Source organism: Oncorhynchus tshawytscha, linkage group LG06, assembly GCF_018296145.1.
Source record: "Oncorhynchus tshawytscha isolate Ot180627B linkage group LG06, Otsh_v2.0, whole genome shotgun sequence".
Classification (NCBI taxonomy): domain Eukaryota; kingdom Metazoa; phylum Chordata; class Actinopteri; order Salmoniformes; family Salmonidae; genus Oncorhynchus; species Oncorhynchus tshawytscha.
Genome location: NC_056434.1, coordinates 18,943,409 through 18,958,178, shown reverse-complemented (window position 1 = coordinate 18,958,178; position 14,770 = coordinate 18,943,409). Strand labels below are relative to the sequence as shown.

At 42.9% G+C, this 14,770-nt stretch overlaps 1 protein-coding gene across 1 annotated transcript; it reads right to left on the bottom strand.

Moving 5' to 3' along the window:
- Positions 1–4,137: 4,137 nt before the first annotated feature.
- On the bottom strand, positions 4,138–13,660 carry LOC112252196 (scaffold attachment factor B2). Its single transcript, XM_024423227.2, is given in 20 exon segments — positions 4,138–4,904; positions 5,098–5,214; positions 5,322–5,413; positions 5,548–5,590; positions 5,845–5,933; positions 5,936–5,984; positions 6,276–6,587; positions 6,724–6,866; positions 6,968–7,100; positions 7,544–7,617; positions 7,777–7,926; positions 9,397–9,509; positions 9,646–9,692; positions 10,406–10,835; positions 11,599–11,644; positions 11,763–11,828; positions 11,955–12,137; positions 12,244–12,308; positions 12,416–12,506; positions 13,391–13,660. Coding segments are annotated over 20 exon segments (2,532 nt in total). The 5' UTR covers positions 13,556–13,660; the 3' UTR covers positions 4,138–4,780.
- Positions 13,661–14,770: the final 1,110 nt, after the last annotated feature.

Here is a 14,770-nt window from a genome sequence, read left to right as displayed (position 1 = left end):
AACTTCAAAGGTTTTCAGTAACATACCCTCCTTTGCAACCCTAGTCCTTATTTACCTTACACTTGACCTAAAGTAGTCAGGGTGGAGTTATATAATTTCCTTCCATTTTTCTGTTTCGAATTATGAGTCTGCAGTATTAATCAAATTGCTCTCTTCCTCAATACAGGTGGCTGCCATGCCCTGGCCGATTTGGACAACATGTGCCACCACACAAACCAGAGTTAACTTTCATTAACAGGGTTGGATAGTAACTTGACAGGAAAATTACATTTTAAAGGACACTTTCCCCCTTTTATAGGCCATGCCATGTTTCTTAACAGTGGCCATATACATCATCTAGTTGTCTCATGTAGACATTGAGGGTGCTGTTACCATTCTTCTTTCTGAATGAAATAGCCATTGTCCTGTCCTGAAGAAACCCCACAAGGAGGGGGAGCAATGGATAGAGAGGAACTTATCAGAGAACTCCAGAAGAGGAACAATAAGCATTGGGCTCAAATTGAGAAATTAGAAGAATTCCTTCCACGTTTTTGAAATGTACTGATGTTTTGTTATTGATATGAAAACACTGCTTTAAAAAAAAATCATAAGTAAGCAAAAATGTATTCTCTGGTAGGTATCGGTTTAAGTATTGGCATCTCTGTATTGTTCACCAAGGAGAAATATGAACAATTTATTGCAATTTGGTAAAGGATAAATGTAGGGTCAAGGCAACACAATTTGTACAGTACAGTGTATGGGTCGAAGGTCATCCATCCCACTATCTGCTTTCACCTTATTTCATCAAAATCGACTGGCACATTCTGTGAAACATTTCACCCTTTACGATTCTAGTTGGGCACATTTCATTATAGACAGGCAGTCACCCTTTGTCTGCAGTGTTCTTAACTCTGACCAGAGATGTGGAAATTACATTAATTTAACTTGTCATCTTTTGCAAAATGTTCTCATTTTTAGCCGAATGCAGTAGGCTGTAATAAAGAACACGATCATGGACAGTCAAAGATCTAATCATGGAATTAAATTGTGTGAGATTCATTCAACAATATCAGAATGTAACTTATAATTTGAGGTAAACGGGTAGTACTGTAGTTTGGAAGCCTGTGCTGATTTAGGAGATGGAGCAGATAGAATTCATAGATTGCTTCCCCATTTAGTAGTTTGAGTTTGACTAAATTTGAGACTGAGGTGTGATTCAAAACAGACATGCACCGTAGATTTATAACATCTTTAGACATTTAATTACGTTTCCAGTCCTGCTGGTAGATCTATGTCTCTGTACACAAATGTTATGTATGAGAATGTCATCTATGAAATGCAGTACCTGTCAAAAGTTTGGAAACACCGACTCATTCAAGGGTTTTTCTTTATTTTTTACTATTTTATACATTGTAGAGTAATAGTGAAGACATCAAAATGATGAAATAACACAAATGGAATCATGAAGTAACCAAAAAAGTGTTAAACTAATCTAAACATATTTTAGATTCTTCAATGTAGCCACCGTTTGCCTTGATGACAGCTTTGCACACTCTTGGCATTCTCTCAACCAGCTTCATGAGGTGGAATGCAGTTCAATTAACAGGTGTGCCTTGTTCTAAGTGAATTTGTGGAATTTCTTTCCTTCTTAATGCGTTTTAGCCAATCAGTTGTGTTGTGACAAGGTAGGGGTGGTATACAGAAGATAGCCCTATTTGGTAAAAGACCAAGTCCATATTATGGCAAGAACAGTTCAAATAAGCAAAGAGAAACAACAGTCCATCATTACTAACAGTCCATCATTAAGACATGAAGGTCAGTCAATCCGGAAAATGTCAAGAACTTTGAAAGTTTCTTAAAGTGCTGTCGCAAAAACCATCAAGTGCCATGATGAAACTGGCTCTCATGAGGACCGCCACAGGAAAGGAACATCCATAGTTACCTTTGCTGCAGAGGATAAGTTCATTAGAGTTACCAGCCTCAGAAATCATCAATTAATTGCACTTCAGATTGCACCTCACAGAGTTCAAGTAACAGACACATCTCAACATCAACTGTTCAGAGGAGACTGTGTGAATCAGGCCTTCATAGTCTAATTGTTGCAAAGAAACCACAACTAAAGGACACCAAGAAGAAGAGACTTACTTTGGGCCAAGAAACACGAGCAATGGACATTAAACCAGTGGAAATTTGTCTTTTGGTTTGATGAGTCCAAATTTGCGATTTTTGGTTCCAACCGCCGTGTCTTTGTGAGACGCAGAGTAGGTGAACAGATGATCTTCGCATGTATGGTTCCCACTGTGAAGCATGAGGTGTGATGGTGCTCTGCTGGTGACACCATCTGTGATTTATTTAGAATTCGAGGCACACTTAACCAGCATGGCTACCACAGCATTCTGCAGCGATACACCATCCCATCTGATTTGCGCTTAGTGTGCCTTGTCCCATCGTCCCACTGTGAAGCATGGAGGAAGAGGTGTGATGGTGTGGGGATGCTCTGCTGGTGACACCATCTGTGATTTATTTAGAATTCAAGGCACACTTAACCAGCATGGCTACCACAGCATTCTGCAGCAATACGCCATCCCATCTGGTTTGCGCTTAGTGGGACTATTATTTGTTTTTCAACAGAACAATGACCCAACACACCTCCAGGCTGTGTTAGGGATATTTGACCAACAAGGAGAGTGATGGAGTGCTGCATCAGATCACCTGACCTCAACCCAATTGAGATTTGGGATGAATTGACCTCCCTAATTTTTTCAGTCACGCTGGTCTACTTATTGACCCCCACCCCGTGGAGGGCTGCTCCAGATGCGAAACACCTTACTGGCTAATTTTGTCTGTTCGGGGCAGGTGGAGAGAGCGGGGAGGGAAACAATAGATCAGCGCCATTGGTCTCTTGCGGAAAAGCATGCTCACTTGAACGGCCACTTACACAGACTTTGGTTCGAGCTTCTTGAAAGGGTGTGGGCTGCACCCTTTTGCATGGGCTGTCTCTCAATCCACTGCATCTGCCAATGGCAGCCTTCCGCATCTGCGGTGGAAGGTGGCTGAGCTACAGCGATGTTTGTCAGACATCCCAATAATCATTCCTCACAAACTTCTGTTGCATCCAAACGGTTTGGCATACCGTCTCGCTCTTTGACCCCCACAAGACTCACGAACTTGTGTGAAGTTGGTACCGCCTATCTGCCAACATTAATTTCTTTGTATGAATCTGTTACTCAAAACGGTTCTATGGGCTAAGGGTTTCCCTAACTCAGTCCTGGGGACCGAAATAGATACATCATTTAGTTTTTGCCCTAGCACCAATTCAAGTAATTAACCCAAGCTTTGATTATTTTAATTAGTGTAGTGCTAGGGTAAAAAATAAAATAATTAAAATGCATCCTTAAGGTTCCCAGGACAAGGTTTGGGAAACGCTGGGCTAATAGCAGTAAGGTCAAAAACCTATTTTCCGTAATCATTTTTTTTAATACTATACCTAAATGGTTCCTAAAACTCAAAATCCAGATTTAAGGATTAACTGTAAAAAAGTACCTGTATCTTCCACTTGAAATCACTTTGGGTGGATCCCATTTGCAAGCAACTGTCTTAGCCGTCACATTGAATGCATGGCGCGAACCAGCCAAGTTTACAACACACGAAAGGTTGTCACTAATTACAACAGCAAAATGGGCTGAATGGTACAAAAATTGAATGTGCTTTTGTCTTAATTCAAGGTAAGGCATAAGGTTAAAGTGGTTAAGTATTAAAAACAGATTTTAATGAAACATTTTAGAATTATGCAGTTTAGCCACAATTGACTTTGTGGCTATAGTGACAAGCACACGTTTGGAAAGGTCATCATTAGTTAACACAGCCACAAAAAAAAATAATTATGGCTAAACCCATTTATACAATTTCTGATTTTTAACCTAACCACTGCTAAATGTAAGGCCCAAACAACCTGAAATGCACACAAGCACATTTCACAAGGATTATGTCCCTTCTCTTTTTCTGGTTGCATGAAGAGTCCGGAGCTCTTATAAGCCCACTATTCTATTGGATTTGTGGAGAGTTATACATCTACCATGAGCCTTTTGTTGTTAATCAAGTTTGACAGGTAAATGTTAATCATTATATCGTTATTATGATGAGAAAGACACGTCAAAAAACTGTTTAGCAGTTGCACTGCAAAAAGAATTTTATTAGGCAGCATTTTCATTTCACAGAAAAATAGCCATCAGGTGCCATCCAGTGGTATAGTACAACTGCAGTTGAATCTGACACGGTTGATTTGTTTCCTATTGTGAACATGTACTTCTGTTCTGTGAAGAAGTTACAGTGTCAATACAAAGTCTGAAAAATAGTTGTTTAAGTACAAAAACTAAAGACAATGACAGTTACTGAAATTAAGTCTGAAACAATCATGATCATTAATGGGTTCGTACTTCTCCGCAACCAAGTTCCCCACAGGTTTTAGCAAACGGTTTAAGCAGACGCATTCCTGAGCATTTCTACCAAAATTCAAACCCATACAAAATCACTTAAAATACACCAAAAATAGAATAAAAAAATCCAAATCAATTTGAAAACAAAAAGGACACTCCGAATGAAAAGCCAATGGATGATCTGATCAGAGACATTTAAAACTCAGATGTTCAGTTCAATCGTGTCTTAGTTTGAGGAAAGAAAGTCAAAGGGACTATAAAAGCAACATCTGAATTCACGAAGCTTCCGTGAGCAATATACAAGCTGCAGACGGTTTCACTTGCATACACTTAAACGTGTGACTGGGAACAAGGGTGTTCAGACCTCAGTAGCGGCGACCGAATGCCCCGCCACCCTGCATCCCACTGCCTTGCATCATCTGGTTCTGACGATTCAGAGCTCCAGAGAGGGACTGGGAGGTCCCTGTTGGCATGTAGCCTCCACCACGACTGTGGGTGAGATAAGACACTAAGCATCAGTATTGCTGAAAGGTTTATCCTAACGGGAGGGAATAAAAAGTTGCACCTGGCTCAAAAGATGAATCCATCTGGCCCCACATTTCCTAATCCTACATTGACTGGTGTGTGATGAAAACAGTAAATAACGCTATATATATATATATATATATATATATAAACTTACCCTGCCATTCCTCCCCGTGCCCCAATGTGACTTTGGCCTGGGATGCCACCATCTCTACCTGTTTGCCATGTTCGGTCCCCATCTATTTTTCGTCCTGAGTCCCAGTCACGGCCCACCCTGAAAGAAACAGCGGACAGTTGACGCAAAGAAGTGCAGAACACACATTGGTCTCCAACTGGTGAGAGGTAAATAAACTTGTCAAAGCCATCTAAAATCAAGCTGACCTTGGATTAATAGTACGCTTGTCATAACTTCCTGCAGCGGTCCAGGTGTCACGAGTGTCCCTCCCGTGCCTCTCGGTACGGTCGGAGAAGTGCTGCCGAGAGGGAAGCATGATTAAAAACAAACAATCAGGTACACCTTTAAAAAGCCACTAAATGGGAGAAAATGCTGAAAAACAGAGGTGGTACTACAAGAACCTCAATGCATACATATGGCCATGTCTCTTACCGCACTATCCCGGTCTGCAACCACAGCCCGTGAAGTGTCCCTCCTACAGGAAAGAGCTCAGATTATTAAACAAACATCCAGCATTGATCAAAGCATGTGGCATACAACTGCAAATTCACCACCACAAGCAGTTGACCAGTAATACTACTTTTTACACAAGTATACATATAGGCATCTGTTATAGAATCAGTCTAAAAATATTTGACCCCCCCCATAAGGGCTACACAACAATGATGTCATAAACCTTCATAACAGCTGGTGTCAGCTCGCGGCAAATAACCTTAGTCTACTCTGTACCTGTCAATGACGGAATCGTCCTGGTAGCGACTGCGGTCCCTGTGGTCAAAGTCTTGGTAGCGCTCCTGGCGACCGAAGTCTGAGCGCCCCCATAGCGGTCATCCATAGCCAGCCTCTTGTTGTCCTGCCAGTTGTCTTTCCTACAAGCAGCAGGTCTTTGTCAGTCAGTCGCAATAAAGTATTCTCAAACCACGCACACCTTTACATGACAGGCATGCATACTGAAGATCTATAGGTGCTGAGGTTGTGGCCGTATCGATCTAAAAACCTGTCCAGGGACTGCGGGTGAAAATTAGCCGGTTGGCTAAAACCGGCACTTTTACTGAAACGTTGATTAATGTGCACTGTCCCTGTAAAAATAAACTAAAATCTAGCGACCTGGTAATTCAAACCGTACTTATGCTATGGAGAGGGGGGGATAAAATGTGTACCTGCTGTCCACGTCGGCGTATGGCCTCTTGAGGGGCCGGCGGTCCTGCTCGAAGCGCAGCTGCTCCTGCTGCCTTCGGAGCTCATCCCTCTCCCGCTGGATCCTCTCCTGCTCACGCCGGCGCTCATACTCCACGCGCTGACGCTCACGCTCCAGGAACTCACGCTCCAAGCGGTCAAAGTTCAGCCGCTCCTTTTCCACCTCCAGCCAGTTTCTCTTACGCAGCAGGCGTTCACGCTCCTCCTTCTCCCGGAACAGGCGGATACGCTCGCGCTCCGTGCGACCGTCTGCACCACTGCCGCGGTCACGCTCGCTGGACCAAACAAAGGACCAGAGATATTTTTAGCTGATCCCACTTTAAATGAAGAGTCCCTTTTTAAAGCATACTACCAACTGTTATAACAAGCTGGCTTCCGGTGAAATGTCCTGCAACTAGAGCAACTCCTCACCCAGAGTGTCTGCGTCTCTCCACCTCCCTGATGTCCCTCTCCCGCTGTCTCTGTCTCTCTCGCTCACGTTGTTCCTTGATCTGGTCAAATGACAGTATATCCTTCTCTTTGCTTGCAGACTTGCGGTCACGACTCCTGGTGCTCTGGATTGAATAACAGATCATGTAGCGTAACTAGTTTTCAAAAAAGTTTGAGGTGAAAGTTCAATAGATGGAGCACAGAGGTCAGCATGTGGGTATCTTACCCGGTCTTTGCTTTTGGCTTTCACGCTGACAACAGGCTCTCCCTTAGACTTGTCCATCACCACTGTTCTCTCATTGCGTTTTCCATCTTTCCCGACTTCTCCTTCAGCCTTTTCGTCCTTGTTTGCATCAGACCTGGATAGAGAAAATGTTAAAGGAATAGTTCACCCAAACTACAAAGTGACATTGGTTTCCTTACCCTGTAAGCAGTCTATGGACATGGTAGGACTAAAATCTATGCTTTGGTTTAGTTTCCCTGGCACGGTTTCAAAATGCTAACATTTTAGCATTTGTGGCACGAATTTCTCACACGTCCAAATCATCCCTATGTATTTAAAATTGATTGTGAAGCTCACCAAAGTCAGATGACTTGAACATGCGTGGGAAAAATGCTAATATCAGTCCCATGATGTGAATGGGATTTGTGCGACAAATGCAAAAACTTTTGCATTGGAAACAGTAACAGCCACTGCTAGGGAAATTAAACCAAAGCATGGATTGCTGTCATACCTTGTACAGACTACATGACATACTCTACATAATAACTTAATGTGTAATGATGTGTTCTCAGCTTTTACTTGGAGTCTGAGGAGTGTCTCCCATCGGTGCCAGACTGGTCAGCAGGTTTCTTTCCAGCAGGCTCATTCTTAGCCTGGAACAGAGGTCAAAGTGACAGATTAGAATGGTCAAACCTTACTTCTCTGAATGAAGGCAACCCATTAATTTGAGAAACAACAGGTTTACTGTTGTGTACAGCAGTGGTCGGTCTCAAAGGCAACTGATATGCACGGTGGTAGATATTGACCCTCACCCTCTCAACAGAGATCATTCTCCCATGGAGCTCTGTCCTGTGCAGGTGGCTGATGCACTTGGTGGCCTCATCTGTGGAACACATGGTGACAAAGCCGTAGCAGCGAGCACCGGGGCTCCGGGCATTAGTCACCACTTTAGCACCAACAACCTGAGGGACGGAGAATGATAGGACCCTAATTGTTGGGCAGGAAAAGTGTGTGTGGGCTCCAAAAGAACATCTTCCTCAATTATTCCGACCAAAAATCAAACGCAAATTTCAAAGACTTTACTGAGTTACAGTTCATAATGAAAAGCAGTCATTTTAAATAAATTCATTAGGCCCTAATCTATGGATTTCACATTACTGGGAATACAGACAAGTTGTGTGACCAACAGATGTTTACAAATGAAAGGAAGGAAGTGGATCAGAAAACAAGTCACTGTGGTGTGCCCATTTGCCTCAGGCAGCACGACATCTCCGCATAGAGTAGATCAGGCTGTTGATTGTGGCATGGAAAGTTGCCCCACTCTTGTGCGAAGTTGCTGGAGACTGATGGGGAAACCGGAAGACCAGGTTGATCGTACACGTTGATCCAGATCATCCAAAACATGCTCAATGGGTGACATGCCTGGAGAGTATGCAGGCCATGGAAGAACTGGGACATTTTCAGTTTCCAGGAATTGTGTACAGCTCCTTGCGACATGGGGCCATGCATTATTATGCTGAAACATGAGGTGATGCCAGCGGATGAATGGCACGACAATGGGCCTCAGGATCTCATAACGGTACCTCTGCATTCAAATAGTCATTGATAAAAATCAATTGTGTTCATTGTCCGTAGCTTATTCCTACCCATACCACTACTCAATGGGGCACTCATCACAACGTAGACATCAACAAACTGCTCGCCCAAACAACGCCATACAGTAGAAACCGGGATTTATCTGTGAAACGCACTTCTCCAGCGTGCCAGTGGCCATCGAAGGTGAGCACTTGCCCACTGAAGTCAGTTACAACACCAAACTGCAGTCAGGTCAAGACCTTGGTGAGGACAACGGGCACGCAGATGAGCTTCCCTGAGACGGTTTCTGATAGTTTGTGCAGAAATTATTCAGCTGTGCAAACCCACAATTTTATCAGCTGTCCGGGTGGCTATTATCAGACGATGTGGAGGTCCCGGGCTGGGACTGCCGTTGTTAGGATGGTCAACGTACAGCAAAATTCTCCAAAACGACATTGAGGCAGCTTATGGTAGAGAAATTAACATTCAATTCTCTGGCAACAGCTCTGATGGACATTCCTGCAGTCAGCATGCCAATTGCACACTCCCTCAAAACCTGAGACATCTGTTACATTGTGTTGTGTGACAAAGCTGCACATTTTAGAGTGGCCTTTCATTGACCCCAGCACAAGGTGCACCTGTGTAATCAGCTTCTTGATATGACACATCAGGTGGATAAATGTAAACAATATTGAGAGAAATATGTTTCTAAGCACGTAGGGAACATTTCAGAGATGTTCAGAGATGAGCTGAAATAAAATATAGGACCAACACTTTACATGTTGCATTCATATTTTTGTTCAGTGTACATTCATGCACATACCAAAAAGGGTGGTATTTCTCCTCAGGATACTGACCTTCCCATACTTGCTGAACAGAGTCTTCAGATCAGTCGCTCTGGTGGTGGAGGAGAGCCCGCTAACCCACAGGTTTCTGCCACTACTAGCTGGAGCATTGCCTGCAGGGGCTTCTGGACCACAGACAAACATGACTAAGGTGGACATTCAACTCAGAGCTGATTCAGCACCTCATTCAGGTGAGAGCACATTATCTACAATGGACATCCCAATCACAAAATGATAGAGGGGGACAATATTCACACTTACCCTTATCCTCTTTTGAGTCAGGCTTGCTACCCTTTTCCTCATCAGAACTAAAGGCAAAGAGAACACACAATTAATATTTGTATATTAAAAAAGACGTGGGGGAGGGGGTCTCATCCAGATGAATTATACTTACCCTGTGCACACAGGAATTATCCCCAACATATACAACATCAGTGATTGGGTTGGTGTCAATGTCACTAGGGTGCCTTAGATGGCCAAAGAAACTCCCAATAGATGCAGTAAAGAGGTCAAGGGAACGTAGACCATGAGGGCTAGAAGGATGCCGGAACGGTGCCCATTTGTATTGATTGGGCTGCATTACATTTAGTAGCAGTGCATTTTCAGGTTTAGAAGTGACTGCTAAAGTCCTGTTCGTATAAGCTGTAATGCAGTTGGAAAAGATGACATGAACATTCATTGGGGTTGACATCCATACAAGCATTAAACTCAAATTTTTACCTAATAGTGTAAAAAAACACAAATAGCCTGAAAGGAGAGTCATTTTGCTTGGGGGGGCAATGAGGAGATTTGGGCTCTTTCCCCCACACGTTTCCATTGTTTTGGTCAAGTTCCATTGACCTCTTTACCGCATCTATACATTACTTTATGATGGTTAAGAGGTGAGGTATAGGTGGGGAATGACAAAATGAAAACTTGACAAATGCGCAGACCATTTTGCCTCCAAAAGAGCACCAAAACTTGCTAAAAAGGAGCCAATGCAACAGATAGCCATTGTTCTAGTAGACAGAAAACAACAAACCTCTTTTTCTGATCATCGCCCTCAACAGAAGAGGACTCTTTCACTGCCGTTGATTCTGCAGCGTTCTCTTCAGTCTTGTCTTCCTCCTCACCCTCAGCCTTAGAAACCATTTCAGAATCAACAGCGCTTTCGCCCTGCTCGTTTACACTAACAGCCTGAGTACTTTCAGCGTCAACCGTCTCTTCCGGGACATTTTGCGTGTTCTCAGCATCTTTCATTTGACGTTCAGTTAGCTTAGCAACGTCCTTGTCGCTACTCGACAGTTCAGTCTCTACATTGATGGCCTCCTCTGCATTAGTGGTGTCGCACACATCGTCTTCCTCTGCAACATTGATTGTGTCCCCGATGGTGCCTTGATCTTCAGTTGGTGGCTCCTGGCACTCTTCATTTAGTGGCTCAGATAAACAAGACCCGGCTACTTTCTCATTTTCTACGGATTTAACAGGAATAGAATGGCAGAGTTTAATTACTTCTGAAACACAGCAATGGTTAACGTGGAACTGGCAAGGCTGGAAAAGGACGTGGCCCTCCGCTGTCATTGAACTATGTATACACAGATATACACGTAACAAGAGACTGGAAAAACCAAAGAGACTGACCAAGCAGTATAACTCCTCATTCAAGTCGACCATTTCAGTACACCTGATCGCAAGGTAGAAAAAGATCTGATCTGAAGAAAGCCACAAGATCAGCAGAGGCACAAGGAAGGTCCGTCTTCATGCAATTGCTGACTTCATGAGTGTCCATAATGTGGTAAGTGACATCGAATTCAGAATTCCATTAGTCTCATGTCCAGTGAGAATATTAGTCAGTCCTAAAAAGGCTTTTGAATGGTTGGTTTCAAATGGGCCTCAGTCTTCTTTTCTTCTGGCTCTTTGTGTGGCAACCTAAAAACACTGCATATCACTTGCAACATCTCACTAACTACATCTTTAATTACTGGCTCTGTGCTTCAGATTGTTAACCAGTTCTGTGTTAATAATAGGAGGGTGCCAAAAATGGACAGAATAAATGTGAGTATTTAACAATTTTAGTTAACAAGCATCAACACACAGTCAGCAATTATCTTTGGATTTCCAGTCTCTGACCAACCACAGCAATAATTTGTATCTAAAGGACTTGCATTCCAAGGTTTACACTGCAAAAGGAAAGTGTGCATTCATATGAACTTCCAACCACTTCTCAAAAGGTACCTATTTCTTCCTTTGAGTCTTCAGGATCCAGAACCTTCTCTTGAACCTAAAGAAATAAAGGGAAAATGTATCTAGTGTAACATTGGTCGGTACCAACCACAAATGGCTTTTTACAGCCACTCAGTGTGTTTTCATTCCAACTACAAACAAATGACCAACTATACCTCCTTAGCTGATGGGCAAGTGAGATCTTCATTATCTTCCATGTCTGCTACTTTAGGCTGTACATCCTAGTTTTAGAAAGAGGAAAAAAATAATCACACACCAGCATGGTGCAACATTTCAAACAAGTAAGATAATATTGGAAACATCATTAGACACGACTGTTCCACACAACTCTTGCGCATGTGTCTCACCTCTTCAGGTTTGGCTTTGCCCATTGGCCCAATAGAGCCAGAGATACCGATGTCGTGTTCATCTTCATTCAGGACTTCATCCGTGTCATACTCCTCCTCTCCTGGCATACCGTTGTCATTCTCAGCTTCATCAAGCACATTCATATCCAGGATGTCCATGTCCTGCATGTTCTCCATGTCATCCTTGAAGGGAAGTGAATTCATCAATAGATTGTTATCCAGGGAGACTAACAGTAGAGCAAAGCGATTACATTAGATCAAACCAGGTGATTCAACAGTTGATACACACCTGTCCATCACCCGAATCTTCCTCCATGGTGCAGTCCTCTGGTTCATCGTTCTCCTGTCTTTTCCCTGCAGAAGAGCAATGTCTCATTTTAAGTCTCTCTGTAATATATTTTATCTTTACTTCAAGATATTATTGTTGACTTAAGACCTTTGCTCCCACCCCTTTAACATACCTTTGGAGGTCCGTTTAGCCAGTGCCTTCTTAGGAGTTCCATCGAGAACAACCTCCATCTCATCTGGATTTCCACCCTCTTCTTCAATCGCCTGTGGAGAAATTGATGATGACATGGTGAATGAATGATGTTATCTAGCTACCTAGCCAACTATGTTAGATCTGGTTTCAGGAGTTAAGCCAATTTGGCTATCAAACACAGGGCTATGTGGTCAGTTATAGGCTACAAGGGTGCTGGCTGGTGGAATTATTGTTATTTAACGTTAGCTAGCTATGTATACATCTTTATATTACCTTTATTTAACTAGGCAAGTTAGTTAAGAAAAAATTACAGCCTACACCGGCCAACGCTGGGTCAATCGCGTGCAGCACTATGGGCCTCCCAATCACGGTCGGTTTAGATACAGCCTGGATTCGAACCAGCTAGCTGCAGGCCTAGGCCGTGTTTCGCAAACCTCTATTTTTATTTAACTAGGCAGGGCAGTTAATTACAAAATATTATTTACAATGACGGCTTACTTATAATGCCCCCCAGGCCAAACAATCCCATTACCCGGACGACACTGGGTCAATTGTGCGCCGCCCTAACCTCTCAGTAAGTTACCCTCCTCCATTCAACGTATTTTATGCATTCTAAAACTAGAACGTATGATTCAAATGGTAGAACTAACCACCAAGACGTTTGGTAGTTGAATTGGGTGTGCTAGTTCTAGAATACGGAGTAGGGGTACTCGAGGAAAGGGAGCCATGTGGCTAACGCCACGCAAGGCCATGGTTCACTAACGTTCACTTTCCATTTGGAGTAAATATCAAATTTAGCTAATGCTAGTGGTTATAGCTAACTATTGATAATTATATTAACTAATTCAATTATACTGGTTCCACTTAATTGTGGAATTATCACGAAAGGTCATCTCAGTTGGCAAAATACCAAGCACATTAGCACAGCTATCCATCTACTAGTTAGCATGTCTACCTTTTTCAGCCTCTCAGTCAGCGTACTCTTGATGCCAATGGTGTCCAGATTTCGCCTTTTTAATTCGGCTTTTAAGTCAATGACTCTCAACTCCGACAATTTGCGAATCGCTCCCTCCGGAATCTCAACAGCCCCAGCTTCTCCTGCCGAAGAGTTTTCAGCCATTATTACACTGAGAAAACGCAACAAAAAAGTGTTTGCAATCACCGAATAGCTGCTCTCTTGCGCGAAAACAGGCGGTCTACTGTTACAAAATGGCGTACTTTGAAAAGGACATTCCACTGCGCATGCGTTTTTTGATAACAGTTTGTACCCGAGGGCAGTAGGTGGCAGTGTTCTTCCTCTTCAAATCAAATTTTATTTGTCACATACACATGGTTAGCAGATGTTAATGCGAGTGTAGCGAAATGCTTGTGCTTCTAGTTCCGACAATGCAGTAATAACGAGCAAGTGATCTAACTAACAATTCAAAAAAAAACTACTGTCATACACAGTGTAAGGGGATAAAGAATATGTACATAAGGATATATGAATGAGTGATGGTACAGAGCAGCATAGGCAAGATACAGTAGATGATATCGAGTACAGTATATACATATGAGATAAGTATGTAAACCAAGTGGCATAGTTAAAGTGGCTAGTGATACATGTATTACATAAGGATGCAGTCGATGATATAGAGTACAGTATCAACGTATGCATATGAGATGAACAATGTAGGGTAAGTAACATTATATAAGGTAGCATTGTTTAAAGTGGCTAGTGATATATTTACATCATTTCCCATCAATTCCCATGATTAAAGTGGCTGGAGTAGAGTCAGTGTCATTGACAGTGTGTTGGCAGTAGCCACTCAATGTTAGTGGTGGCTGTTTAACAGTCTGATGGCCTTGAGATAGAAGCTGTTTTTCAGTCTCTCGGTCCCAGCTTTGATGCACCTGTACTGACCTCGCCTTCTGGATGGCAGCGGGGTGAACAGGCAGTGGCTCGGGTGGTTGATGTCCTTGATGATCTTTATGGCCTTCCTGTAGCATCGGGTGGTGTAGGTGTCCTGGAGGGCAGGTAGTTTGCCCCCGGTGATGCGTTGTCGATGAAGTTTAACGGCGGTTGGCATCCAATAAATGCTGCATTACCGCCACCTACTAGACTGGAATACAACTCCCTTATACTTTACTTGATAAACAAATACCCGACCATCTAACACTACACTCACAAAAAATAACATCACCATACTTCACTATTTAAATCTATTTAATCCTACCTCATGCCAAGAACCTGAAAGGATGGGACACCACCACTTAACACACCCTGTAACTCTTCTGATGTCAAGTTTCACACACAAATACCTCTCTGCAGCTGCCACCACAACCTTTTTGCGAC